Genomic DNA, 27508 nt, shown 5'->3' with positions numbered 1-27508 from the left:
ATGGTAAGAATATATGTGAGTCTAGTTTCAGAGAAAATTTTAGGATCTCAATTCGGAGTTCTGTAGCTTAAGATATAATTAATTTAGTGACATGACTCAAGTGAACAACTTGTTATGAGTAAATAAGTAAATAGTGGTATTATGTATATATCAAGGATGTGGAATGGAGTGGAGGAGGAGGAAAAATATATGTGAATATTCAGATAATATGAGTTTATTTTAAAATAACTAATTTACATGTTTTAGATTCGGGGACTAAATTGAATAAAAGTGAAAATTTAAGGGTAATTTTGTAAAAATATAAAAAATGACCAAATTGCATGAAATGAATTGTTTTATTATAAATTGAATGAAATATTAATTCAGATCAAGTTTGGGTGGAAATTCGAGAAAAATAGAAAATTACCAAAATGTCCCTAAATTTTGATATTTCTGCAATTTAGCCCGGTAAGTTCGTGTAACTTGAATTATATTCTTAAATGCTTGAAATGTTTGTTATTGATGTGAATATGATTTGAATGTTAATTGTATGAAAATTGATGAAACATTGATATATTTGATAAAAATAAGAGAAATCTCAGTTGAATGGAAGGAAAATTCGATGGATCTTTGAAAAGGAATTGATGGTAAAGAAGATCTAGCCCGAATGGGTGATCCTATCCTGATATATCCCTCCCAAAGAATATGTGGAAAATGGATTTAGCCCGGACGGGTAATCCGAATTATGGTCTGAATTTAGTTTGGACTGGTAATTCAGATTCAAGCTCATTAGAGTAATTGTCATTGCAGGGGATTTAGCCTGGACTGGTAATCCCGACAATACTCTATGAGTTTATATTATAGGGGATTTAGCTTGGACTGATAATCCCGCTGTAAGGATAAGGTTCGCGGGAGTGTGCACACGTGAATATGAATTGACGGACTGAGATTTGTACACTAAAAGTGTACCTCTGAAAATCCATCGAATTTCAGAAAATTCAACGGGATAAATATGGAAAATAATAAGGGTAATAGAAAACATGGAATTGAATTATTATTGGAAATATATTATCGAATTTAATACCCAGTTTGGATTAAACGCGGGATTGAGTACAATCGTTCTGTGCCAAAGGATGAATTGACGGATAAGACCATAATTGGGTTATGGCATTACAAATGTAAATGATGAATTGATGGCAAATTACCCAAGTAAACCGAGGTTCAGCATTTGTTGCGGACTTTCGTGTTTACTATTTGTTTAGCTCTCATGAGCTTAAGTTCAGCCTTCGGGCTTCTAAAAACGATGTACTCATATCCGTAAGTCGTTCTTCGATACAGAAAGAAATGGTAAAAGACTTATGTGGTTGAATTGAAAGATTTATAAATTATTATTGGTATTGATTTAAAATAAATGTAAGCATTGATATTTAAATGATATAATGGGTAAAGTTCTGAAGTGAGATAACATGAGTTTGAAATGAATTATTACCAGTATGTAAGCGAAATTCATGAAAATGATGGTACATGAAATATCGAAATAATAAAATGAATGATATATACCTATGGAGAAACGATAAGAGAATGATATGTATCATGACATGTAAATGTATGATTATCTTTAATATGTTGATACAAGAAAATTATGCATAGTGAGTTTATATGTAATGTGTGCAAGTACACTAACCAATGTTGTTGCTTGATGCTTAGGCAAGTGCCAAGCTATTGGTTAAATAGTAATATGATTATTTAATGGAAGCATTGAATTGATAAGTCATTGAAGGAAAATATGCTAGTGTTCTTGAAAAAGTGGTATGGTTTAAATTATGCAATTTCTTATGAAATGACTTATCATGTGATCAATTCGGTAAATGCTTTAGTTAAATGCAGTAGCTTGTGACTATGAGTGAATGATATGTTTATGACTCGTGTGTCACGCATATGGAATAAATGTGGAAAGTAAATAAATGCAAATGAAAATAAAGAAATTATGAAGAGTTAAATTTATATAAAGTCCCACTAAGCTTGAGATAATATGTAAGTGATACTGTGAATTTATTCACCTTGTGAGTTGATGGATATAGCTTCATGAGTACTATGGTATTAATATTGAAATATTCTTGATATGTATAGATTTCATATTTTAAATGAACTAATATGATTAAAGACTACATGAGCTTACTAAGCATCCATTGCTTACGTATTTTTTTTTATTTACCCTACAGATTATCGAAAGCTCGATTGGGTTGGAAGCTTGTCAGAGATATATCACACTATCTATTGGTTCTATCGGTAATTTTGGATGATTTGATTCTGGTTATAATGACATGTATACATTAAATTGGCCAACGTTGACTCATTAATGTTTTGATTTTGGTTGGTTTCAAATATGAATGTTAGATGAAATGAAATGTCTGAAAATTAATTTGTAAATTTTGCTCCGTAACCCTATTCCGGTGACGGATTCGGGTTAGGGGTGTTACATGGAAGTGATATTGATTGTCATGGTTAGAGCCATCCTTTCATCTCTTGTAGCTCTGCACACTTTTCTTGTTATTATAAGGGCCAGTTCTTCATTGCTTAAAAAAAAAACACTTCTGACTCTAAAATCACTTTTGAAAGAAAAGTTGTGCAGAACAAACTACTTTTGGCTGAAATTTTTAACTTTTCAGAAGTGTTTTTCAAAAGCACTTTTAAAAAGGAGAAGCTAAAAAATTTAGCGTTTTCTCTCCCAAAAGCATTTTTGGTGCTTAATTACTTTTTCACCCCTCCAATAACATAGTACTTCCCTCTTTTTTTTCTTGGTGCTTAATTACAAATGTGTTAAAATCATTAATTAAAAATAAAAAAATATTTTTTAAAATACTAATTACAAATATTTAATGGTTATATTTAAATATTTAAAATATAGTTTATATATTCTAATTAAATTTTATAAATAATTAATATTTATTGCTTAAAAATATTTAAAATTTATATTTCATATATTAAAATATTAACAACAAGTTATAATAAATTTTTTATATTCTTACTAAAATATAATAATATCAACTAATTTAAATATTATTTAAATGCATATTTGTTACTTGATAATAACATGTCTAAAATGAATATTTTATTTCTCAAAAGCATTTTTTCACAGCAATGCTAAACACTCAAATTTTTAACCAAAATTTTCAAAAGCACTTTTCCACAGCACTTCTCAAAAGTATTGCCAGCCTAGCCCTAAGATAAAAATACAAGCACATGCTATAAAACATATTAAATTATAAATGTTTTATAATTGTATTTATATTTAATATTTTAAAAGATAGACTAATCATTTGGACCATACAAATTATAAGAAGGGTTTTAGATGGTTGCGATAAAAATTCATAAATTCGCATATGATGAGAAAAATTGTTGGTATGTTTATATGTAAATGAGATGATGTGATTTCAATTATCGTACATTAAAAATAGTGTAAATTTTAAAAATAGTCACTTTTGTTTGTTTTAGATTACATTTTAGTCGTTTATATTTGAAATGTTACGTTGTAGTCACTTAAATTATCATTTTGTTATGAAGTGGTCACTCTACTGTTAAGCTCTGTTATCTCTCTAACGACGGTCCTTCGCAGCCGTCCAAATTAAATTTATTTAATTAAAAACTTATTTTCATCCCAACAATTGGAAATCCAAGTTAGCATTTAAAATCTAGTTGGACTGCCTTTAGGAAGGTAACGAAGTTTAACGGTAAAGTGATCACTTCGTAACAAAATGATAATGTAAGTGACTAAAACGTAAACATTTCAAACATAAACAATTAAAATGTAATTTGAGGAAAATAAAAGTAACTATTTTTATAGTTTAGCCTTAAGAATATGAGAGCGCGATATGATGCTTATATGTTTCACACCTTTGAGTAGCACGTAATTGGTCGGACTTTATGTTGATTTGAGATAATCTAAGACATGCCATTGGATCTTAGAAACCTCAATGAGCTTTGGCAATTGATTTGTCTCATAGAGAACGATTACTGTTAGACAATTGGATTGGATCAACCTTTGGGCCGATAGTCTTCAACGAGTTGTTAGGGATGCATTTGCTCCATGCATGTTGAGATCCAACTAAAAAATGATAAGTAAGATCAGATTAGACTTATTTTATGAAATAACAATTCAAATTGCAATAATCCAATAAAAAAATCATTGATATGTGAAATTTATATTTTAAATTAATAAATAAAAACAAGCCAAGAATAAAAAATATTAAGACTTGGAGTGAGATAAAGAAAAAATGAAAACTTAAACCAAAATATTTTTCCGAAAAAAATAACGATTTAAAAAATAAAAAAATAAAAATTTGTGTAGCCGAGAGACTAGCTAAGTCCAAATAAAACAGGGCCTAAACGAAGAAGGAAGGTCCAGTGGACTATCTTCTTAAATTCCTAGCACCAGGCAGTGGCACTAGTAGCAGCACTGGGCCATGAACCAGGGGCCTCTAAGCCGTACAAAAAAATCCAACGGCCCTGATTCATCTCCACCTCCACGTGACCCCGAAGAAAAACCGCCAGGCGCATACGATTTTAGTTGCCCTAACACTCCTCCCTGTTTCGCTTGCTTACTCTTGCAAAAATAAAAATAAAAATAAAAAATAAAAAGCTTCAAAGAAGTTTTTAAAATTTTTCTCAAATTTCATTTCATAAATAGTTCCAAATTGCGAAATCCTCGACGACGTCTTCTCCTTCTTCCGGTACACTTCTACCCACTTTTTCTTTGTATCACTTTCTCCAATTTTCGGGTTTTGGTTTTGACGAAAACGTTCAAGGTTAGACTAGGGTTTTGTATCTAAGTTTTAGGGTTTTTGTATTGTATTGCTTTATTTTTCATTTTTAATCATATTTTTTTTTCTCACTTCAAAATATTGTTAGTTATCAATTAACTTAATTTTACTCGATAGCTGATATTGGTTATTTATTTCCGCTTTTTTTTTCAGCATATTTGTTTGTATGTCAGAGTAAAAGCTAATCTCCGTTATTTTTCAGAAGAAAAGTTAGTGTTCTGAATTTTGGGAGTAAAAAGAGGCGTTTAGGTAACTTTTTTGTTAGTGGTTTTATAATGGCGTTTGTTTCGTGTTCATGTACCACAATTCTAATGGAAAAATGTTGTTGCATTTTTGGCTGAATATTGTTTTCTTGGAAAATAAAATAATGACAGTAAATTCTTCTCTTTGCTGTTAGTTACGGTTTGTACACTCTACATTAAAGTTTCCACGCTGGTATGGGAGACAGTGAAGCAGTAGTTACTGGTTCGTCAACAGTTATGGACTATACGTCTGCAGCTTATAATTCTACTGGCTCTGGTGCTTACCCTTCAGAAGTTACTGGAGATCTTACTGCTTCTGGAACAGCAGCAGATGGAAATTACGCAGCATCTGGTATTGACCTAAAACCTGCTGGCCAAGAGGGTCAAATCAGTTCAGCCTATTACAGTATGCCAGCTGGTGTATCAACTGATGAGAGTGCTGCTAATGTTGGAAATGTAACAGCTGAAGCTCCTAAGGCTGCTGGTTACAGTTATTTAAATGGAAATGTTGTCAATGAAGCAGGAAATGCCACAACAGTTGAGAATGGAAACGCTGTTGATAATGTGGGTGGAGCTTCTGCTGCACCTGAGTTTGTGGATGGTTCCGGTATGTTCACTATTCATGTTTGTTAGATGTGTCTATCATGCCCAAGGTACTTCTTCTTGATTGCCGTGCTGGATAAATGTAATGTTTAGTCTTTTACAGCATGTGTGTTTTGAAGAAGAATTGATGTTTAGGGAACAAACATAAGCTGACTGCATAATTCTAAACTAATTAGAACTCCCTTATCTTCTCTATTTTATGTTTATAACATCTGGAAAAAAATAGTGGGCTTATTAAACAGTTAATGTTGCGTTTTTATTTCTGTTTTTTTTTTAATATCTGAGACTGACCACCCCAAAGATATGTCATAGTTGCTAAAATCCATGATGGTTTACCACCAAAACAGCCTTTGTCCACTGGCATTCTGCCGTGAAGTTTTTTTTTCCTGATAAACATGATATGGGTAGTGGTTATTTAGATCCTTGATCTTACTTTTGGCTATAAGTATCCTTTTTTACATGTTAAAAGTTATGTCTCCCCTTTTGTTATTGAATATAAAGCTAGGAAAAGTGAAACTCATTTTCATTTTTATATTTGATTTCTAGCACCGCCTATGACTGGTGAAGAGGATCGGTTGTGGAGTATTTTGAGAGCTAATTCGTTGGATTTTAATGCTTGGACGGCATTAATTGAAGAGACAGAGAAGGTTGCAGAGGTATGTGGGCTTGAATATGTGTTGGAACTTGGAAGACAGACTGGGGTTTTACCTGCTGGAAACTTTCTTAGCTAGTTGTCTGTTTCCCAGCTTAATATCTATCTCTGTTTTTCCTTCTGTATTTGGTATGGGTGGGTGAAGACCATGTTTTAAGGTCATGGCACCAATGTATTGGAGAAGGAGGCTCCATAAAATGGACAACATTGGGAGGGACTGGGGGGGTGCCTTACTAATTTTGAGAAAAATGATTAAAGTAGTATCTAATTCATGTTGAAACTCTTTTTAGTGGGTTGGGAACCGAGATTGCCACCTTTTGTATGGTTATTTTGTATTTCTACCCTTATCCCTCTTTGCTTCTAATAATCCCCTCCACTGGTTCATGAACTCCTCAGTCTCTTTATTTTCCATCTAAGCTTGTGTATCTTGTCTGCTAATTGAAGTTTCATCTATGCATTACATGCAGAACAATATACTGAAAATTCGAAAAGTTTATGATGCTTTCTTGGCTGAGTTCCCTTTGTGTTATGGTTACTGGAAAAAGTATGCGGATCACGAAGCACGCATAGGCTCCATGGACAAAGTTGTGGAGGTTTATGAAAGAGCAGTTCAGGGGGTGACTTATTCCGTGGACATTTGGGTGCTATATTGTTCATTTGCCATAGAAACATACGGAGATCCGGAAACTATCCGAAGGTATTAAGTGTTGGTCTTCCCCATTGTTGTTCCTGGTCTGCATTAGGAGATCATGATTGTGTGCCTTTGTTAGCCATGAGGATCTGTGATTTCGGTTGCTTTCTAGCATTATTTCAGTATGCCAGCAGCTTTTCCTTGCATTTGTGGCACAAAGGTTTGATGGGAATGCACTAATTGCTTTTTTCCCTGATGTTTATTCCCTTGATTTTGAGGCTGCTGTACATGTAGTAGTTGAAACTATTTTTAGGCTGTGGACTATCTTTCTGAGCTCCTTCTCTGCTCTTCTCTTTGAGGCCCATAAATTAGTCATTTAGTCATCTATGAATTATTACTTTAACCTTGACACTTTGAGGTTCATCAATATACAAAATGCTGCTGGGAAGATCTCATCCAGTTAAGGGCTAGATGGCCTCTATCAGTGCTTCATTTCGACATAGTTTGAATTTTTCAGGAAGGTAAATGCAGCGTTTGGATGTGTCGAGTGAATTGTTCCTTCTGCTTCAACATAGTCCCATGTCTTCTTTTTGTGTCTGCATTGCCGATAGTTTTTTCTTATATGTGTAGTAACAATCCTGTTGCATGTTGTTTCAGGCTTTTTGAACGTGGATTAGCATATGTTGGAACTGATTATCTATCTTTCCCTCTGTGGGATAAATATATTGAATATGAGTACATGCACCAGGAGTGGAGTCGCCTTGCTGCTATTTATACTAGAATATTAGAAAACCCTAATCAACAGCTAGATAGGTATTTCAACAGGTATGCTCTTATTGTGTCTCTTTGTATCTGATTCTTTATGGATATTAGATTACTATCTTGTCACATGTTTCTGATTTTGTCTACTGAGATCGGGCAAATGTAAGCATAATGTTGCTAAAATGATTATTTTTGGTTGTGGCCCTTTCTCATTGCACTTTGCTTTTTCACTTTTTGCTTCTTGAAATTTGCTAAATGTGCAAAGGAAAAAGCTAAAAGTTACATTAATTCATGCTTTTTGGTTGCATATTATGATCAATTTTCCTGTAACTTGTTTATTCCCTGATGCTAATTGTATTACAGTTTTAAAGAGTTGGCTGCAAGTCGGCCTTTGTCAGAATTAAGAACTGTTGAGGAAGCTGCTGCTCCTGCATCTGATATGGTTTCGGGGGCTGATGGACAAGTAAATGAAGTAGTGGTTCATTCCGATGCTGAAGAGCAAACTCCTAAGCCTATAAGTGCTGGCTCAACCGATGCAGAAGAGTTGGAGAAGTATGTTGCCATTAGAGAGGAGCTATACAAGAAAGCTAAAGAGTTCAATTCTAAGATCCTTGGTTTTGAAACAGCTATTAGGAGACCTTATTTTCATGCGCGTCCTCTCAATGTTGCTGAGCTTGAAAATTGGCATAACTACCTGGACTTTATAGAAAGTGAGGGTGACTTGAATAAGGTATTTGAGTTTGTTTTCTCCATCTTTCAGTTTAGCTATGCTTCTTAGTCTTTAGTTGTTCTGTTTGTTATATATTGACTTACAGTTAAGTAACATCTGCTGCATCATTTGCTTTATTGTGGCTAAAACGTTGGGTGAAGCAACTTTTTAAAATGGGAAATGTACTGAGGCTAGAGCCTGGGCCCTCGATTTGGTTTCTTTGAGGCTAAGTACTTCAAACCCTCATTTGTTAGTGGACATTTTAGGTTTGTAATGTATCAAATAGCGAATTCAATTTATAATTTTTAAAGCTCCAATGTTATGCCTGCAGGTGTGTTCATGTCTTCCTAACCATTTATCTGTCGGGCAAGGAGGGTCCCATCATATTTGGGGGGCCTCTCTGTTCCAACAATGGAGTATTTCTTATGCATTTCTCCTTGTGCTTTGTATCATCCCTTGTCTATTGTCTTGTTGCAACAGCATATCTTTCTCATCATTTATCTTTTCATTTCAACATTAGGTGGTGAAATTATATGAAAGGTGCCTGATAGCTTGTGCTAGTTATCCTGAGTACTGGATACGATATGTTTTATGTATGGAAGCCAGTGGAAGCATGGACCTTGCTGATAATGCGCTTGCACGTGCTATGCAAGTCTTTGTCAAGGTATGAAGTGACACTTTAAATTGTTTGCAAAATGCTACATGGTGAATTTTGTCTCCCTTCCAAAAGAGTCATTCATGTTTCGGTTCCAGTATTAAACCCTTGTCAACTTTGACTTCTGTCATTTAAGTATTTTAAATTTAAAATGTTGAAAAGAAAATTGTTTGGAAGCAAATATTTTGCCTGTTTTTGGGTTGGTTTTTGTACGTTTTAATCAGTAACAACTTTCAAATAGGAAAAAAACCCCCTCAAAAGTCAGAAAACATTCACATAAAAAAGTTGGAGCATAGACTATCATGCGATAGTGGGAGCAGTATGGTTTCCGCTTAATTATGCGATAGAGAAGCATTGTATGCCTTGTTTAAACAGGTCCTGTTTAAGAAATTTGTAAATTGTTGTCACAAATAAATTATTTCATAGAAAATTGCCCTACCTTTTATTCATTTATTTTTTTATCGATTTAGGAAATTATTTGATCTAGTTAGTTTTTACTATAATGCATAGCCAGTTTTATACTTTTGATTATAATTTTTTTGAACTTCTAGCATTAAGTGTAACTGGTGAGTATTCTTTTGGAGACTTAAATGGCGACATCATGCTAGTTGCAAAAGTTTCCATTGTGTTATATTTACTAGTATTTCTGTTACCAATATTTGACAGAGGCAACCTGAGATCCATCTTTTTGCCGCTCGATTCAAAGAGCAGAATGGGGACATACCAGGTGCTCGAGCTGCATATCAACTTGTTCACAATGAAATTTCACCTGGTTTTCTTGAAGCAATTATTAAGCATGCAAATATGGAACGCCGTCTGGTAAGATAATGCTAGCATGCCTATGCGGTTTAATTGTGTACGGGTTTAATGCTGTTAACCTATTACCTGTTTTGAATGGCTTGTTTCTCTTGATTCTGCAGGGGAAACTTGAAGATGCCTTCTCTTTATATGAGCAAGCTATTGCCATTGAAAAAGGAAAAGAGCATTCTCAGACACTACCGATGATGTATGCACAGTACTCTAGATTTTCATACTTGGTAGGTGGCTGTGCTTGTGATGCCTAGTTTCATTTGTCTTTATCCTGATATGATTTGTGTGAAATTAAAAGGGATTTTTTCTATCAGGAGTCTATGTCAATAATGTCATTCATTTAAAAAAAAAAAGACATTTTATTATATATAGCCGTTCACTTCTTTGTAGCTAGATATTTACTTCATAATATTATACTACTACTAGAGTTCTTTATGTTTCTTGTTGATTTTCTAGTTTCAAATACCATTAATTTCAACCTAATAAGCAATATGTTATTAGCTCTTTAAAGAAAATTCCCCCCTGTTTATCGTTTTGTTTGATTCCCATTAGTTCCAAGTATTTATTGTCATTGCTACTTGACTCATTATCTAATATCTTTCTTATTCCCTTTGGTTTTGTTTGTAGGTTTCTGGAAATGCAGAGAAGGCTAGGGAAATTCTTATTGGAGCACTTGACCAAGTCCAACTGTCTAAACCATTCCTTGAGGTTCTCTCTCTCTATGTGCCACTCGCATACACGCATGCTCTCTTTATCACATCTTTTCTGAACATTTTCCTCGTATTGATTTCTGATTTTGCTTTTGTTTTACACATAGGCCATAATATATTTTGAAACAATTTTGCCACCACCAAAGCAGATTGGTTATTTAGAATCATCGGTTGACAAATTTATAGCCCCAAACTCAGATGGCAGTGCTGCAGACAGGGAAGATGTATCCAGCATATTTTTGGAGGTAATACTTTATGTTAGAAAACTAGTATGATACCAGCATTATAACAGCTTCTAACAGTCTATACGGGCCTGGCTGGTACCCTCCCTCGCTGGACCATAGGTCTTTGAAAATATTTTTACTTGATGCTATTAGGGCTTTACCACATTTCATTTTATTTGTTCATAATTTTATTCAAAAATAAAATTTTGATTAAATTAGGCTATAGTGAACTTGGTTAACAATAAATATATTATAGTTTTTAATAGTTATGTATTGTTTATTTGACATTAAAAATTTTGGGTATTAAATATTTTGTGAAAATTTACTAGATTTATGTAATGGAGATAATTTGCATTTGTAAATAGTATATATTTTATTAGAAAACTTGAAAATAGGTTAATGTTAAAAAAAATCTGAAAAGTTCAGACATTGGTACTGGTACCGTAACGAAATCTGAAAACAGTATGCCCAGTGGTATATTACAATCTACCTTGCTTCTGCTTGAACTTCTTTATGTAATTCTTGGTTACTGATAACTGGAGGTTGGGGGATGGCTGGAAATGGAAATTGCTTACAAGATATAACCAGAAGATTTACCTTTTCTTTTAAGACTCATCTCAAGTTGATGATTCTGTGAAGATTGAATGCTTTGGAATGTCTTGAGTTTGTTTGAAGACTTCCTCACAAGATTATGAGTGCTGTCTGAAAACCTGTATTCAGTGTTCTGATTTTTTAAATTAGCAGCTACATGCTAAGTATTGCAGAAAACTTTTACTGGTAGCTTACCCGGAGAAAATAATTGTGCAGTTCTTGAGTCTCTTTGGAGACGCACAGTCTATTAAAAAAGCAGAAGATCGGCATGCTAAGCACTTTTTACCTCGTAGACCAATGTCAGATTCAAGGAAGCGTTATGCTGAAGATTTTTTGTCTTCAGATAAGATGAAGTTGGCAAGGTCTTACTCTAGTGACCCTTCACCTGGCCAGTCCTTAATGAGTGCCTATCCAAATGCACAAAACCAGTGGCCAGCTGGTTATGGTGCACAACCTCAAACTTGGCCTTCCACTACACAGGCACAAACATGGACCCCTGGCTACAGCCAACAGGTAGATTGCAATTTTTGATATATCTTCTAATTGTATCCTAGGACATGCTTGTCTGACTTTCTCAACTTATTCTAGCCTGTCATTGTGCTTTTTTCTTTTTAATCCTTGCTTTCTTATTTTATGTCGTTACATGTTTGAATTATAGTGCATTTTTGTGAAGGGAAAACTAGCTTAAATGTTCATACAATTTATGGCTGCCAATTATTCTTTTTTTTGGAGGATTAATGGTTTGAAATGGTTTCACATTATGCTTGTTGCTGTCAATGTAATGTTTTGATTGACTGTTCCATGAGTTATTTATTTGTAGGCTGCATATGGTGCGTATAGTAGTTATGGTAGCAACTATGCTACTCCACAAGTACCCACATCAGTTCCACAAAGTGCTGGGTATGGTGCTTATCCGACTACGTATCCTGTTCAGGTATGAAGTTTTCTACCTAATAGGCTATTTGGCAAGCTACAATTTCGAAGAGTAGAACCATCCTAATGGTACTTTTGAAACATAAAAAAGTGGAAGATTTAAAAAAAAAAGTGATGTAAGCTTCTCTTGATAATAATTACAACCGCCTGAATGACCCATGGATATTCACAGCATGTACTTAAAAGAATTTGAAGCTAATGTTTTCGGAATGATTTTGATATAGATTTACTTATTTTGTCGTTCAACATTCAGGTTTGAAATCACTTTTCCTTCTGGGTTGGAGCCTAATGTTGTGCTGTAATTTTATGCAGACCTTTCCTCAACAAAGTTTTGCTGTACCAACTGCGGGCACGATGTTAACCCCAGCCCAGCAACCTGCTGCAGCAGTTCCTCAAACTACTTATTATGGGACCTACTGATGAGACTGCAGTTAAAAAGACCATCCAATTACTTTGCTGTCTCTGTTCTACGCGTATCCTCATAACTTAGATGGCTTAGCAGTTAGCCAAGGTGGACATTTTTGAGGTTTAAGAAGAAAAAAGGAAATGGGGGGGGGGGTTGTTTAGATGTTTGAGAATATATGTATGTTTTAGGCGACAGTGGGTGAGTTGTTCTTTAGGTATTGTAGTGTCTTTTTTCTACGAGATATTTATGGAACTTGTATAAATATTGGTAATTCTGTAGTCAATAGGTTCTACATGGACAGACTAGCCAAAAGAAAACAAGTAAAAAAGGAATACGGAATTTGGTACAAACATTCAATACTCTGGTAAGAGGCCGTCACTGCTTTTCAGTTTACGAGTATATTGTCGATGCACTGATACTTTATACGTTATTCATATTTTTAATTAATTAATCTCTTTGATTATTTAGTGTGTTAACACAAGTTTAATCTGTTAAAATAGTTGGTCATAAAAAAGTAAATTCGAAATTAGAATTATTGTACAAGCATAGTGAAAAAAGATTTTTTTACATGAAGTAATTTAGGTGAGATGAGTTGTTAAAATTTTTCTGTTAATCCCATAATGTGATTAGTGAAATGATTAAAATAAAATTCACTTAAATTAGTTGAAATAACATATGAATCAAATGGTAGGAAACATTTGATAGTATAGGTGGTGTATTTGTACACTTTATAGTGTAAAAAGTATTTTTAAGATTTAGACGTGATATTATTAGGTAAAAATACGTATTAAATGACATTTAAATTTATTAATATAAACTTAAATTAAAATAAAAATCTAAAAACTAATTTGACTTGAAAGTGTTATTACTACTTGTTGACGTTTCAAACTCAGTGGTAAAAACAACCACAATGTATTTCATCAAGTATTGTAGTCTCCTTCAGCAGTCCAATATAAGTGTGATCAACTGAGGCAGAGCTAACTAAAACTTTTTCAATTCAATTTCTTTTTTATCCCGAAAATTCAGAGACTTAAAAACCCTCTAGTAATAAAATTTGCCCTATGTTTTCACTCTCCAATGTAATCTCTCTCTCTCTCTCGCTTTCTCCTACTCAACAAGTCTGGTATGATTTTGATCCTTCTTTTTCTTTTTCTTGTTTCAAAATTACCCTACTTCCACTGTAATTCTTCTTTGCGCTTTTATAGTATTTTCTTCTGTCATATATATTAAAAAAAATGACCCTTCGTTTTCTAAGCGAAACGCCTTTACCTTTGAATCCCAAACGCTTTTGTCTGTTTTGGCTCATGGCTGCATTTGGCTTTTTCTTTCGCCATTGTACTTGGTTTTGAGGATTTTCTTGGTTTAAGTTCTATTTGTCTGCTTTTGAAAATATTTTTCCCCTCGTGAGAAAGAATAAATGTTGAACTGTATGTGATTTGGTAACGGCGTAATGCTGTATGCATGGTGAAATGCAGTTGTTTGGTCTCTGAAAAACACTATAAAAATAGTAATCATTATCTTCAAGGGTTTCGTTTGGTACGGTAAAAATGAGAACTGGCTTCACAAGTTAAAAGTTCTCTAATCTGATTGTTTTACATTAATACTTCAAAAAAAAAAAATTACAGTAGTTTCAAATTCCTGCTGCTACTTTTGTACTTTTATTTTACTTGACTGACTACTGACCTTGCTTACCTCTTTTCTCCAAATGGAAAATGTAAGTATCAATATAAAATATCGGCATAGTAGCTGAGAAAGCATCATGGCACGAAACCCCAGAATTGTGCAGGCCTTCCGCGCCATGAAGGAAATAGGAATTCGCGAGGACAAAGTGAAACCAGTATTGAAGAGGCTTCTAAATTTATATGAAAAGAATTGGGAGCTAATTGAATCAGAAAATTATAGAGTTCTTGCTGATGCCATCTTTGATGAGGAGGAGAGTAAGGTACATTTTCCTCTATATGCTGTTTCACTTCAGTTTTAAGTCTTTTCCCTTGATGTGTTTTTGATACTGATCTTGCTTTTCAGGTGTCGGAACCTGAAAAAGACAAGAAATGTGATGTATGCGACTCATCTCTCTTAACTTTTGCTGCTACTACAGAATTTTTTTTCCTGTTCTTAACATCCATCTGTGTCAACTGATATAGCCTGATTGTGTTACCTAGGAGGATGAAGATACTGAAGGAGGAGGTTTGGTACATGATGAGCTTGTAAGGCGGCCCTTAAAAAGATTGAGAAGACTAGGTGAGACATCATGTTCTCATAGAACCGGCAGCCCCAATGTGGCTGGAACACTTTTAAAGAAGCCTAAAGTCGAGGATGAACCATCTCCTGCTTCTTTACAGCAGAAGCCACTTATTGGAAAAAGGACAGAATACCTGCCTGCTTCACCTGGTTCTGTTTCACCTCAGCCTGTTTCTCCTGCTTCTGTTTCACCCCATCATGGTGATAGGACTGCCTCACCTGGTCCTGTTTTATCTCAGTCTCCCTCTCCTGCTCATGTTTCACCCCATCATGGAGGTATGAATAAAGGGAAGCAAACTGTGGAACCTAGGCCTTTGGCAGTACTGGGAAGACCTGAACCAAATTCGCATTCATCTGAAATGCATTTTAGCAGCAAAGGAAAGGAACTAATGTCACCTAATGTTGCTTCTAATGGGAAAGGCCCTCAGAGAGTCTCTCTCTCCTTGCATATTAAAGATCTGGGACCTGAGCCTTGTGTTATTCCTAAGAAAAGGGTGGTTGATACTCATGCACTGATCATACCAAAGGAAGAGCCATTTACTGATGACATGCCACAGGATGAGGTTCCTATTGCAGTAATTCATCCAGGTAAGTTATTGTAATTTCCATTTGATCGACATTTTTTTCCTCCCCAATTCGCTTCATTTCAAATCAATTTTTGATTCCTGATTACCCCTGTGGCAATTCTCAAGCATATAATTTAATTTGGTCCATGTATATGTTATGATTTTCTTTCTTTATTTTGTTAAAATCAGTGTTGTGAAATGGATAGGCTTGTACTGAATTGTTTGTATGGTTCTTGAGTTAATTCATAAGATAGTCAGGAACCAGTGTTTTTTATTGGATATTGAGGGGAGAGTGTACATACAGAAAAAAAAATGGGGCCATTGTGTTCTTGGATTGTCGTTACACTTACCCAGTTTACTCATGGAAACTGAAAAGCAATGATGCGGAGTGTGGCATGTTTTTTCTTTTTGTAGATAAACACTTTAACTGAACCATCACAGAAGCAAAACCAAGCAAAAGTCAAACCCTTAAGGCCAACTGAAGGAAACACAGTGACTAGCAGCCACTCTTGCCAGTGCCTGAGCTTTGAAATGCTATGGCTTCCTTGCTGAAATTGGACGTTCACCATTTGGTGGAGTTGCTTAACATCCTTAGGAGCTGGACCAAGCTTCCAATCAACAACCGTACAACCTTGGATTAAGTTCCTCCACTTTTTTATGGTGTTGATACATTAACACTGCTCAGCTTGATGTTCCTGCTAGTGAACTAGTGCAAATCTAAGAATGATGATTCGAGCTTGTAAGGGAGAGTCTGCTGTTATTCTCCTACATAGGATAATGGAATTTCCTCTGGTGTTCAATGCTGCAAAAGCCCCTCCATATTCAAATCTTTTGTTGCTTCTTAAACTTGCCAAGTACGGGGTCTAGTCAGGATTACTCCTGGCTTGGGTTTGTTTTTGTTGGTTTACTTGTTGATGGGGAGCTGTTCTTAGGTTCATTCTCAGACTCCTAGAGCCAAGTGAATTAACTTCCTTGAACACCCTGAGGATTTTAGAAGTTAAGAGATTTGCCTGGATGAGTATTTTTTAAGGTTACTATTGCTGAAAACAGCCTCATTTTGTTGCCCCCATATTGCCCATTGGATGCACTTGAACCTTGTGTAAAATTCCCTTGCCTCTGGATTGTCTATGGCATTAACGGTTGAATACACTCCGTCCCAATGTTCAACTAGACAAGGTTGATGCATAGTGAGAGTGATGATCCAAGTCAAACTGCCCTCGCAAAGCTACATCGAGCAAACAGATGTTCTACACTCTCCTCTTTATCACAAAGGGGACATAGTATAGAAACATCCATGTTTCTTTTCCTTAGCTCACATCAGATAGGCAGTCGTTATAAATCTTCCAAAGGAATCTTAACTTTGAAAGGAAGTTTAAACTTCCCTAGCACTTTCCAGTTGGTGTTGTCTTGAGCTTTGCCATGGTGGCCTTGGCCTTGTGTCTACTGCAGGTTGTATGCAGAAGTTACAGAAAATTTTCCATTGAGGTCCTCCTTCCAAATAAGCTTATCTTCCCCACCAAATAAGGAAAAGGATCTTTCTCCAAACTCGGCAAGATCTTCCTCCCCTGGCATTTGGGCTAATTGATCCTCCTTCCAGGGCTTGATGGTCGGGTTAATGAGCTCCACTGTATGAACTTGCCTGTTGGCTTCTGTAGATGGAAAGCTTTGAAGTTGAGAGATTTACCACATTGCTCGTTCCACTCCATATTTGGTCATCCATTCCCAAGTTACAAACATCCAGCCCTTTTAGGATACCTTTCCAGATCCAAGAGTTAGATGTTTTAGGCATCAGCTCCTCTATACTTTGGATTTACAGTATTTTGCATTCATAACTCTCTCAAGGAGTGAGTCAGTGTTACCCTTAGGTCTCTGTGCTATTTTCCCGAAAGAACTTTATTAAGTATATCAGCCTGGCGAATCCCCATCCTCCCTGATTTTTAGGTGATCATAATATCCTCCAATTCCCTAGATGGAGTGTACGTACTCCTACTTCATGGCTCCACCAGAAAGATCGAATCATCTAGTCCATCTTCTGACATACAAATTTGAGAGCTTTAAAGCAAGACAACTTATAAATGGGGCTAGATGCACAGGTGGATTTTATAAGAATAAGATGCAGTGAACTTCCCTTGTGTCTTGTCTACAATATGTTGGAAAAATAAGCTACATAAATCGACCCCCAAATTGCGCTGGAGTTTCCTTGCTTTTCACATTAGAGTGTGCGATGTTTCTCTCCTATGAATTTATTGACAGTATTTAGATCACTATAGTTCGACCTGTTAACTTTGCGGAGCATAATCTCTGCGATTGATCCTAATCTGCTGTATGTAAAACCATTTTTGAGACACAGAATATGCTAATTAGCATCTATAACTATAACATTGTTGGATATTAGAATTGTGATTGATGTTTTTCATAATTTATTTGTTTTTGTTATATTTTCTAACATATTTTATCCTTTACTTATTTATTTCACTATAATGCTTTTTAATAGATCCATTAAGTGGAAAAGATTTGGCAATTAGGGAATTTTCAACTGGAAAATCAAATTGGCAGGAACCTCCAGAATCCCTGCATGCAGATGAAATTGTAGGTGGTGGTGCTTCAGCTTCGATGAGTAAGAGGCATACCAGTTGTGAGCTTGCTACTGTTTCTAATGAAATTCCTTCTAGACTAGAAATTGCCTCATCACAATTGGGTGAGGTGAAGATTTCTGTAAGCTACAACAATTCTGCTCTTGGAGGGCAAAAATTCCAATTGCCTAGCATAGATGAGCTAAGAGAACTAATGGCACAGAGATGTCTCCGATCATATAAACTCATTGACCCAAATTTTGATGTCATCAAAATTCTAAATGATATGTGTGAGTGCATCTCAGAATTGGCAACTAATTCCTCTAATCAATCGCGGGAAGGTGATGTGATGCCAGCTCTTGATGTGTTGAAGAGATCTCCTGGAAGGGATGCTCTTGATGCTGAGAGTAATAGAGAAAATGGTTGCGTGCTAGCCAGACTGTTAAATGGATCTTTCATTGTTCAGCCCTCTTCAAATGGATGTGTTGATGATGTAGGGGGGAAGGAATTGGTGGTTCTTCCACAGCATGAACTTACTCTTAATGAATTAAGGTGGCTTCATGATGCAAGTGACATAACCAAGGGAGAAGAAAAAGTTGAAATTTCCTGGGTAAATGAAATTAATAAAGATTTTCCTCCACCGTTTCAATATATTTCAGAGAATCTGGTATTTCAAAATGCCCATGTTAGTTTTAATCTTTATGGGATTGGAGATGAAAGTTGTCCGACATGTTTCGGGGATTGTCTCTTGGCTGAGCAGCCGTGTGGATGTGCTTGTCGAGCTGGGAGAAAATTTGCATACTCTTCAGCAGGTGTTGTTGAAGAGGACTTCTTAGGAGAGTGCATCTCTATGACTCGTGATCCTCAACAACAATTTCTCCTTTATTGTACAGAATGCCCCCTTGAGAGATCAAAGAAGGATGACTTTCCAGAACCTTGCAAGGGACACTTAAAGAGAAAAGTTATCAAAGAATGTTGGAGCAAATGTGGCTGCCATAAGCAGTGTGGTAACAGAGTAGTTCAGAGAGGTCTAAATTACAAATTGCAGGTTTGGTTTATTCCAGTCTTGTACAAAATCTAGTCCATGTTATCGTTAGTTTCGGTTCCTTTTCAACTTAAGGTATTCACTTGAGTTTTTCTTCGATGACTAATTTACTATGGCTGTTAGGTTTTTTTGACACCTGATGAGAAAGGTTGGGGCCTCAGAACTCTAGAGAAGCTTCCCAAAGGGGCTTTCGTATGTGAGTTTGTTGGAGAAATACTCACTATATCTGAGTTGTATGCAAGGAACAGAGAGAAACATACTTGCCCTATCCTGTTAGATGCTTATTGGGGGTTGAAGGGAGGTGCTAGGGATGAAGAAGCTCTCTGTTTGGATGCCACATGTTATGGAAATGTCGCTCGGTTTATCAATCATAGGTTTGTATAGATGTTATATATTAGACATTCTATGCCCTTATTTTTTTCCCACTATGTTCTGCTAAAGCATTCAATTGCTTTTGAATCTATCTCTTTGTTGCGTGTTTTTGTAATGTTAGTAATAAGTTTTGATGACATTAGTGAAGGTGGTGTAAGTTGGGAGATTGGTTGATTTTTTCCCTTTTTTATGGTGGGTGGAGGGTGAGGGGTTACAAACATGAGTTGAGTTGTTAGCACTAGGAGATATGAAAAGGTTACCTACAAGAATGTCTCATTTTCCATCATTGAGGTTTTGTTTTAATTACCATTATAGGTGAAGGTATATGATGGCTAATGCATTGGAAGAAATGTCCGAGCACCTTCAATAAGTAGGAATTTAAAATATCTGATTCTTTTTTGTTTCTTATTTTGCTAGATGCTTCGATGCAAACTTGATTGAAATTCCTGTCGAAGTGGAGACCCCGGATCTTCGTTACTACCATGTATGAAATACTGATTTCTTCCACCTTCCTAGTCTTGTTTGTTTTGCTTCAAACCTTTGCAATAGCAAGTGTAATTGAGCGTTTACTGTGTGCAGCTAGCCTTCTTCACAACTAGAGAAGTTCATGCACTTGAAGAGCTTACTTGGGTGAGTGATTATCTATTGCTAATTAGTTCTACTATTATGAAGCTTTGAGTCTTGTTGCTTATCATAAGGTTGAAAAAGAAAAGAAAATGAAATTAATGCGGTTAGTCTATGTAAATTTTTGGTTCTAATGCATTTCTTTTGGCATACACATGTATGCATGAGTATTCTCATACATTAAATGATGATTCTTCATGTATTTTTTTCCTCTTTGTCCCTATTAAAAGGCTATACGTGCTGTTTGCAGGATTATGGTATTGACTTCGATGATCTTGATCATTCTGTTAAGGCATTCCGGTGCAGATGTGGCAGTAAGTTTTGCAGGAACATGAAACGTTCAACCAGTAAGTAGTTATCTTGTATAATCTGTAGACAATGTTTGGTTTTGGGTCTTTGCATGGTGGAATAATTTTTTTGCAGCATTAAAAGATTTTAACCCTTTGAAACTGCAACGATAATATCCATACACAAAAATTTGGAATTGTGGTTTTCATGTTCTTAACCCTCCCCTGGGATATGATTCCAGGAGAACTTCGATGCTAAAATTCAGATTTTCACCCATCTAAGAATTGAGATGCTTTTCACGGGATAATGTTTTTGAGGAGGTAACCATAATTGTCTATGCAAAAGGAAGTTGTGTATCTGGGATTTTAATAAAGTTATTTAATTAGCAATGAAAAAGCCTTCTATCCAATAAGTGATAAGGAACTCTCAAGAATGTCGTCCTGTTCTCTGATATTTTTGGGTGTGTTTAGTTCTATTGCGGGTGCTCTCATTTTTCAGCTTTCCTAGAGTCTCGGGTAGTGCAGTTGAGATTGCAAGGACGGTTTAGCTGTTTGGTGTTACTCTAAAAAAAGCAGTTATACTAAATTTCTTAAAATTGATATAGTAACTAGAGGCTTTTCCTGCTTTTTAATTGTTGATGATATGCCCCTATTTGGTTGCTTCTGTAACTATTACTGAGACAAAGGATCTTCTTTCTATGGTGTAGGGTCTAAATCTGCAATAATCACCGGATGAACCGATTCTCAGTCATGGAATGTTTTGCCATCTTCAAGGCACTTATTTTGGAATATCCTTTTGCGTGGTTTAGATTTGGACAAAGTCAACCCTGCGGTGTGGTTTTGATGTGAAATTGTGATCAGTGTACATAGTTTACCTTCTTTTTTTGGCCTGATGAAACTATACACTTGTTACTAGGTAATGGTAGTAATAGAAAATCAGGAAATGTGCATTCTGATAGTTAGAGCTGTAGTGCGCAGCAACTGCAGGGGTTAAATGGTAATGGACAATGAATTGTAGTGACAATTTACACATGTATCTTCTTTCTTTCTTTTTGGATTGCCTTCTGCCTTATACCTATGCAAGCACTAAATTGCTAATACCAATGTCATGAGTGGTGAGTCGATTTGGTCAGGTTTTTTAGCTGACTGACTTTTAACCAAACAATTTTTTTGAAGTCAATTATAACCAAGAGTCCCACAACGGGCACACGTATTTTAATTTGGTTAAAATATGTTATATAGCATTCTGTGTTCTTTGTAAATTAGAAATTTAATCTGGGAATTTTATTCTCTTATTTTTCAACAGTTAGCGGTATTAAAATTATTTTAGTAACTTCGAGTTTGTTACAATGAATCTTTTTATTTACATAACTATTGATTGAGTATTTTCTTATTTTAAAATATCACACAAACAAATTTAACACTGTTAATAATTAGATTTGTGTTTTGAAATCTGAAAAAAAAAATTAAGTTCCTGAAAATAAAAATATAAGGATTAAATTACAAGAACTTATGTTATATTTTAACCTTTTGATTTTAACTTGGGAAGAAGTTAGGACGACTATATAAAACGCTGCGTTTAGGTTCAAGAAAAGTAAAAACCGGGATAGGCAACCTTGTGCTATGTAGCCAAACAATCCAAAATTCTCAGACAAAACCCTAGGACAGCTTATATTTAGATGTAGAAGCAACCCTCGCTCCCAAAAAGAGGCTAACAGAGGAGCAGAGAAGGGCCGATCCAAAATGTCGAAGCGAGGTAAAATTTTCCTTCATTTCCCCTCGCTTTACATCTCACCTAACAAAACCCCCCAGCGATCTCAACTATTCTTTTTCCCTTTTAATTTGCAACAGGAAGGGGAGGTAGTGCGGGGAACAAGTTCAGAATGTCGCTGGGTTTACCGGTGGCGGCTACGGTGAACTGCGCGGACAACACTGGGGCCAAGAACCTCTACATCATCTCTGTCAAAGGAATCAAAGGGCGTCTCAACAGGCTCCCATCGGCTTGTGTCGGTGACATGGTCATGGCCACCGTAAAAAAAGGAAAGCCCGATTTGAGGAAGAAGGTGTTGCCCGCCGTCATCGTCCGACAACGCAAACCTTGGCGTAGAAAGGACGGCGTCTACATGTACTTCGAAGGTCAAAAACAATTCCCTCTGTTTCCCCCATTTTTTTTATTTGCCTTTAGTTGCTTCTTCTGATAATGGGGGGTACCCGATTTGATTTTTTTTTGTTACTCTTTAATGGGAAGCATACAGTAAAGGGAAATTGCCAGTTTTAAACAGCATGATGCTGTTGTTTATCTATTGCATCGTGTTACCTGTCTGCTGGTATATTTGATTTAGTTGTTACCATGTAAAACTATTAGTATTTTTGTGTTTTTTTTAAAACTTAGTTTGGGTTTTTATCTATATGTTTGCAGATAATGCTGGTGTCATTGTCAATCCCAAGGGAGAAATGAAAGGTAAACCAACCCCTCTTCCTCCTATTTGGACATACCCAGTTAGAATGATATTTGCTTGTTGAATTGTGGAGTTTCAAATGAAGTGTGTCAAAGCCAGATATGAATTGAAGTACATGTTTGTGTGTCTAAATTCATTGTAGTAAAGAATGTAATTTAGAAATCTGGGTTATTTTCTCTAAACGTATGTTTTTGTTAGGCTGGTTCTGTCAGTGTCTTAGCCTATTGATTTGCAGTTTCAGTGGCAGAAAGTTATATGTTGTTGCATTGTTGGATTTGATCTTTCAAAGCTCAATGCGTTCATTGATTTGGTAATTACAGGATCTGCTATCACTGGTCCCATTGGAAAGGAGTGTGCTGACCTGTGGCCTAGAATTGCAAGTGCTGCCAATGCTATTGTTTGAAAGGTTTCCATGGTTTTGTTTGCTACTGTAGCTTTGATGTTATCTTTCAATTACTTACAACATGTTTTGTGAGATTTTGATCAGACAATGTTACATGTAGTTGTCTAAAACTTATTTCTGGTTTCTTTTTATGGAATTACAACAGTTTTGGCATGCTTCCATCTTTCTTTTTCAGCTTTTAAGTAGAACTCAAGAAATCCCTTTAAATGTGATTGACTTTTTGAACATCACAATTGTTCTTATATAACTATTTGCATAGTCACAATTGTTCTCTTCATCCAGCAAGCCTCGTAACTTGGGGACCCAGTCTAGAATTCCTACAGATTCTGTTAAAAGTTGCTTTTGTTTCCTTGCTTTAAGTGATTGCATGATAAGCTTTAATCATGTCTGAATTTATTTATGACATGATAATTTATATTACATTTTAAACACGAAAGTGATACGTGCATGGTAAAATATTGATTGTTATATGAAAATAATATAATAATAGGTACACGTTTTATATAGAAATATATATGATTCTATCAGTTATAAAATGGGCAAATATTATTAGTTAAAATATCTATTTTATATTATTTAATTATTCCTTTTAATGCATTGTATCAAAGAAGTATTCTGCCACAGTTTTGTTTTATCCAATAAAAACTTACTCTTTTATTTCACGTGTACAAAGGAAGCGATATCCTATCGAAATTCACCTTTTATAGATCAACTGAATTAAATCTCCGATTCCTACTTTCATTCTGTTAATGAGTAATGGCAATGGAGCATTTGATTGGTACAGCATCCTTTGATAACATGATTCAAATCCAAATCCCTCTCCCTATTATAAAATGATTGATAATTCACGTTGAACTGCTAAAAATGGAGGTGATTTATACTAGAAATGATGTTGAGAACCATTAAAAATCAGAGGTTTTAAAGGGTTTCATGAGCTTGGAGCTTTGATAGGCCACCTGAGTTCCCTTTCTCTTGGAATGGGGAGAGCTGGTATGAACTCTTTTGTGGAGAGTGCTTTTATGGAGGAAGAAGCCCTATTACACATAGAGTGGCAATAATGATATGGTTACTTCAGAGTGACTTGATGGTGGTGTGAGAGTTCGTATGGCAAAATCTAAATCAACTATCTAGATTAAATGAAATTACAAATTAGAAAAAAAAAAATTCCAATATCAACTATAAAGGGTGGCTGCAAAATTCCTCTCACCAGTAATCTCTACAAGAACATTTTCCATTTTGGAAATGATGAAATCTACTAGCATCTCGTACAATAATTTCTCTATTTTTGATCTCCGATATGATCTTAATAGCAACATGGCAATCACTGCAGATCCTCAAATTCTTCATCACCCTTATAGGGGCTCCAGCAGGAGTATTCATTAGAGCAAATGCAATAGCCATTTTTTCACTATGGTGACTCAAGCTGTATTCTTTCTCCTCATTATCCATGTCATGTAGAACTAAACTCGTGTCAGGCACATATCCGTGTGACTTCATCTCAGCGGTCAGTTCCTTCAAGTACAAATCAATCTCCTCCGATTGCGGATGTGCTTTATCACTCATGCAAAACTGATGAACTTGATTCTTGATTTCGAACCAACTTATGCCAGGCTCTTTCTTCACTCTCCTATCTCTCATGGTTTTTCTTACCACCGAAACCTCCTGCCACCTTTTTGCAGATGCATGAATGTTCGAAAGGAGAACATAGGAAGCCGAATCCTGAAGATCAAGCTTAAGCACTTCTTCAACTACTCGTCGTGCCATGTCGGCATTCTTGTGGATCTTACATGCAGACAACAAAGTCTTCCATATGATAGCATCTCCTTTCACCGGCATTGATCTTATCATAGCTTCTGCTTCATTCAAACAGCCAGACCTACCGAGCAAGTCGACTATGCAAGTATAGTGTTGGACCCCAGGCTTTATTCCATACTTCTCTGTCATCAAGTTAAGGAACTCAAGTCCTTTATCTTTAAGCCCACAGTGACTGCAAGCATAAAGCAAGCTCAAGAAAGTAACATCATTTGGCTCCAATCCTTCTTTTTCCATATGTTCAAACAACTCAACAGCTTCCACTCTTCCATGAAACCCATATGCAGCGATCATCGAGCTACATGACACAAGATCTGCTACTTCACATTCCATGAAAACCTTAATAGAATCTTCCAAGCAACCACACCTTGAATACATGCTAATCAATGTACTTATCACACCGATAACTGAGCTTGCACTGGTTTTAATCACCTCAGCATGAATCTGCTGACCTTGTCCTAAGGTTGCCAACTCTGAACATGAACTCAGGACACTAACAAATGTAATCTTATCAGGTCTAAAACCAGCCATCTTCATCATACTGTAAAGGCCCAAAACACTCTCACCATAGCCGTTTTGAGCATTCCCTGCAATGAGAGTATTCCAAGCAACCATATTACGAATCGGCATTGATTTAATTACCGCTTCCCCTTCCTCCAAACTTCCACATTTCATATACATGTGAGCCAAGGAACTCCCAACAACTAAATGAATCCCGAACCCGCATTTCATCACACAACAATGAACTTGCCTCCCTACTGACAAAGCTTTCAATCCGGCACACCCTCTCAGAACACTAGAAAGAGTGAAGTCATCCGGCCTGAACCCAGAAACATGCATTTCTCTGAACAAATTTAGTCCCTCCTCATTGAACTCGAATTGGATATACCCCACAACAAGCGCATTCCACGTGGCGGCATTTCTTTCAGGCATTTCATCGAACAACTTTTTGGCACCATCCAAGTCCCCAACAAGCAAATGTCCATTGATCAAAATGTTACGAGACATTACATTCTTCACAACCATCACATTATACAAGGAAACGGCAGCTTGTAAGTTCCCGAACTTGGAGTACATGTTGAGCAAGTGATTGGATATAAACCTATCTTTTGAGGACCCAGATGTGATGACCAAAGAATGAAGCTGTTTGCCAAGAGATGGCGAGTTTTGGGGTATGCAAGATTGGATGAGGTGGGAAAACAGAGGTGGGTCTGCCCATATTTGAGGATAGAACCTATCAAAGGCTTCCTTTGTGAGTCCTTTGGAGCAGAGATCGGTGAATTCTAAGGTGAAATTAGGAGCAGATTCAGATGCGGCATTCGTAGAAAGGAAACGAAGGGAAGAATAGAAACGCAAGTAACTACTCGGACAATACCTACCCCGACCCATGGGACCAAGACCCAACCAGCTATGTCATTTTCATATCTATATCTATAATTCGGCACGAGTAAGCTGTAAATTAATTGACTGGTCCCAGAGGTTCGTTCGCCAAAAATACGGTTAATATAATTAGAATCACGTCTATAACTAAGTTAATTTGCGAGGATTTTTAAAACCACCAGAAAGATAAGTTTGTTTGTTTTTAAATTAGTTTTATTGAGAAAGTGTTGTATGAAGTTATGATTTCACGTTATCTTTATCTATTTTTAATAAGAGGATGACAAATCAGATTTTTACTATTGATTTGCTAGATTTTTACTCTTGATTTGTAGGATTTTTAGTTAGATTTCAATCTAGTTTTATCTTAGATTAAAAATTTTAAAATTTTACTTATATTTTTTATTTAAAATTATATGCCATTATTTTCATTTGTTTGAGTTAAACAATATATTCACAAACATACTTGGAAAGATTTTATAATTGAATATGTTAACAAATATTATTCATGAATGATAAGCAAATAAATAATAAACAAACATTTTATATATAAATAATTATATATAAATAAATGCACAAACAATAATAATTTTATTAATATATAGTAATAGAATAATAGATAAATTTTAAGTGAACTTTAGATGAAGATAAATGAATTTTGTTCGTGTTCATATTCGGTTCATTAAATAAACGAGCTTAAAAGATTTGTTCATATCCATTTATTTAACTTATTAAATAAACACAAATAAATAAAAATCGAACCATTCATTCATTTACCACCCTAATCACGAATTAATTCGATACTAACTTTAGCATTAAAATTAGAATGATCCATTAACCACCTAAGTTCCTGGTAGTTACATGGACCAAGTATTTTCATATCTTTGTGGGCCTTTCATGGGATAAAGTGATACTAAAACCTTTTGATAATTAAGGCACTCTTTTCTCCCTCCTTTTCCTCTCCTTTCGGCACTAGAAGAGTCAGACCTAGGCATGAATGTCATTACCTTTTCAACCACTGC

At 35.5% G+C, this 27508-nt stretch overlaps 4 protein-coding genes and 1 non-coding gene across 20 annotated transcripts; 4 read left to right on the top strand and 1 right to left on the bottom strand.

Annotated features, from left to right (window-relative positions):
- The first annotated feature begins 4541 nt into the window (after nt 1-4541).
- On the top strand, nt 4542-13190 carry LOC107924120 (pre-mRNA-processing factor 39). 12 transcript variants are annotated; one of them, XM_041106161.1, is made up of 16 exons: nt 4552-4709; nt 4953-5048; nt 5197-5393; nt 5505-5648; nt 6191-6300; nt 6764-6993; nt 7585-7752; nt 8053-8419; nt 8919-9062; nt 9720-9872; nt 9974-10090; nt 10491-10571; nt 10681-10818; nt 11605-11901; nt 12209-12322; nt 12634-13190. In XM_041106161.1, exons 3-16 carry the CDS (start codon nt 5237-5239, stop codon nt 12739-12741), a joined length of 2328 nt encoding a protein of 775 aa, XP_040962095.1. In that variant the 5' UTR covers nt 4552-4709; nt 4953-5048; nt 5197-5236; the 3' UTR covers nt 12742-13190. The 12 variants fall into 12 exon arrangements, with proteins under 12 accessions (XP_016709909.2, XP_016709908.2, XP_040962095.1 ...); XM_041106162.1 differs by having other exon boundaries at nt 4554-4709; nt 5002-5048; XM_016854419.2 differs by having other exon boundaries at nt 4544-4709; nt 5197-5648.
- Nucleotides 13191-13689: 499 nt separating this feature from the next.
- On the top strand, nt 13690-21484 carry LOC107924294 (probable inactive histone-lysine N-methyltransferase SUVR2). Of its 5 annotated transcripts, none has more exons than XM_016854658.2 (10): nt 13691-13850; nt 14447-14669; nt 14753-14785; nt 14890-15556; nt 18029-19155; nt 19276-19526; nt 19942-20008; nt 20104-20154; nt 20399-20495; nt 21143-21484. In XM_016854658.2, the coding sequence occupies exons 2-10, from the start codon at nt 14487-14489 to the stop codon at nt 21169-21171; spliced, it is 2505 nt and encodes an 834-aa protein (XP_016710147.2). In that variant the 5' UTR covers nt 13691-13850; nt 14447-14486; the 3' UTR covers nt 21172-21484. The 5 variants fall into 5 exon arrangements, 4 of the variants coding, with proteins under 4 accessions (XP_016710147.2, XP_040962092.1, XP_040962091.1 ...); XM_041106157.1 differs by lacking the exon at nt 13691-13850 and adding an exon at nt 13900-14263; XM_041106158.1 differs by lacking the exon at nt 14753-14785.
- Nucleotides 21485-22031: 547 nt separating this feature from the next.
- LOC107924686 (60S ribosomal protein L23) lies at nt 22032-23450 on the top strand. Its single transcript, XM_016855240.2, has 4 exons — nt 22032-22191; nt 22287-22571; nt 22855-22896; nt 23215-23450. The coding sequence occupies exons 1-4, from the start codon at nt 22179-22181 to the stop codon at nt 23295-23297; spliced, it is 423 nt and encodes a 140-aa protein (XP_016710729.2). The 5' UTR covers nt 22032-22178; the 3' UTR covers nt 23298-23450.
- On the top strand, nt 22620-22770 carry LOC121224025 (small nucleolar RNA snoR137). Its single transcript, XR_005921488.1, has one exon. It is a non-coding gene; the product is annotated as a small nucleolar RNA snoR137 (small nucleolar RNA).
- Nucleotides 23451-24446: 996 nt separating the features above from the next.
- LOC107924685 (pentatricopeptide repeat-containing protein At2g41080) lies at nt 24447-26686 on the bottom strand. Its single transcript, XM_016855239.2, has one exon. The coding sequence runs from the start codon at nt 26496-26498 to the stop codon at nt 24501-24503; it is 1998 nt and encodes a 665-aa protein (XP_016710728.2). The 5' UTR covers nt 26499-26686; the 3' UTR covers nt 24447-24500.
- Nucleotides 26687-27508: the final 822 nt, after the last annotated feature.

This window comes from Gossypium hirsutum, chromosome D11 (genome assembly GCF_007990345.1).
Source record: "Gossypium hirsutum isolate 1008001.06 chromosome D11, Gossypium_hirsutum_v2.1, whole genome shotgun sequence".
Classification (NCBI taxonomy): domain Eukaryota; kingdom Viridiplantae; phylum Streptophyta; class Magnoliopsida; order Malvales; family Malvaceae; genus Gossypium; species Gossypium hirsutum.
The sequence above is the reverse complement of the archived record's forward strand: the minus strand, read 5'-3'. Positions and strand labels throughout refer to the sequence as shown.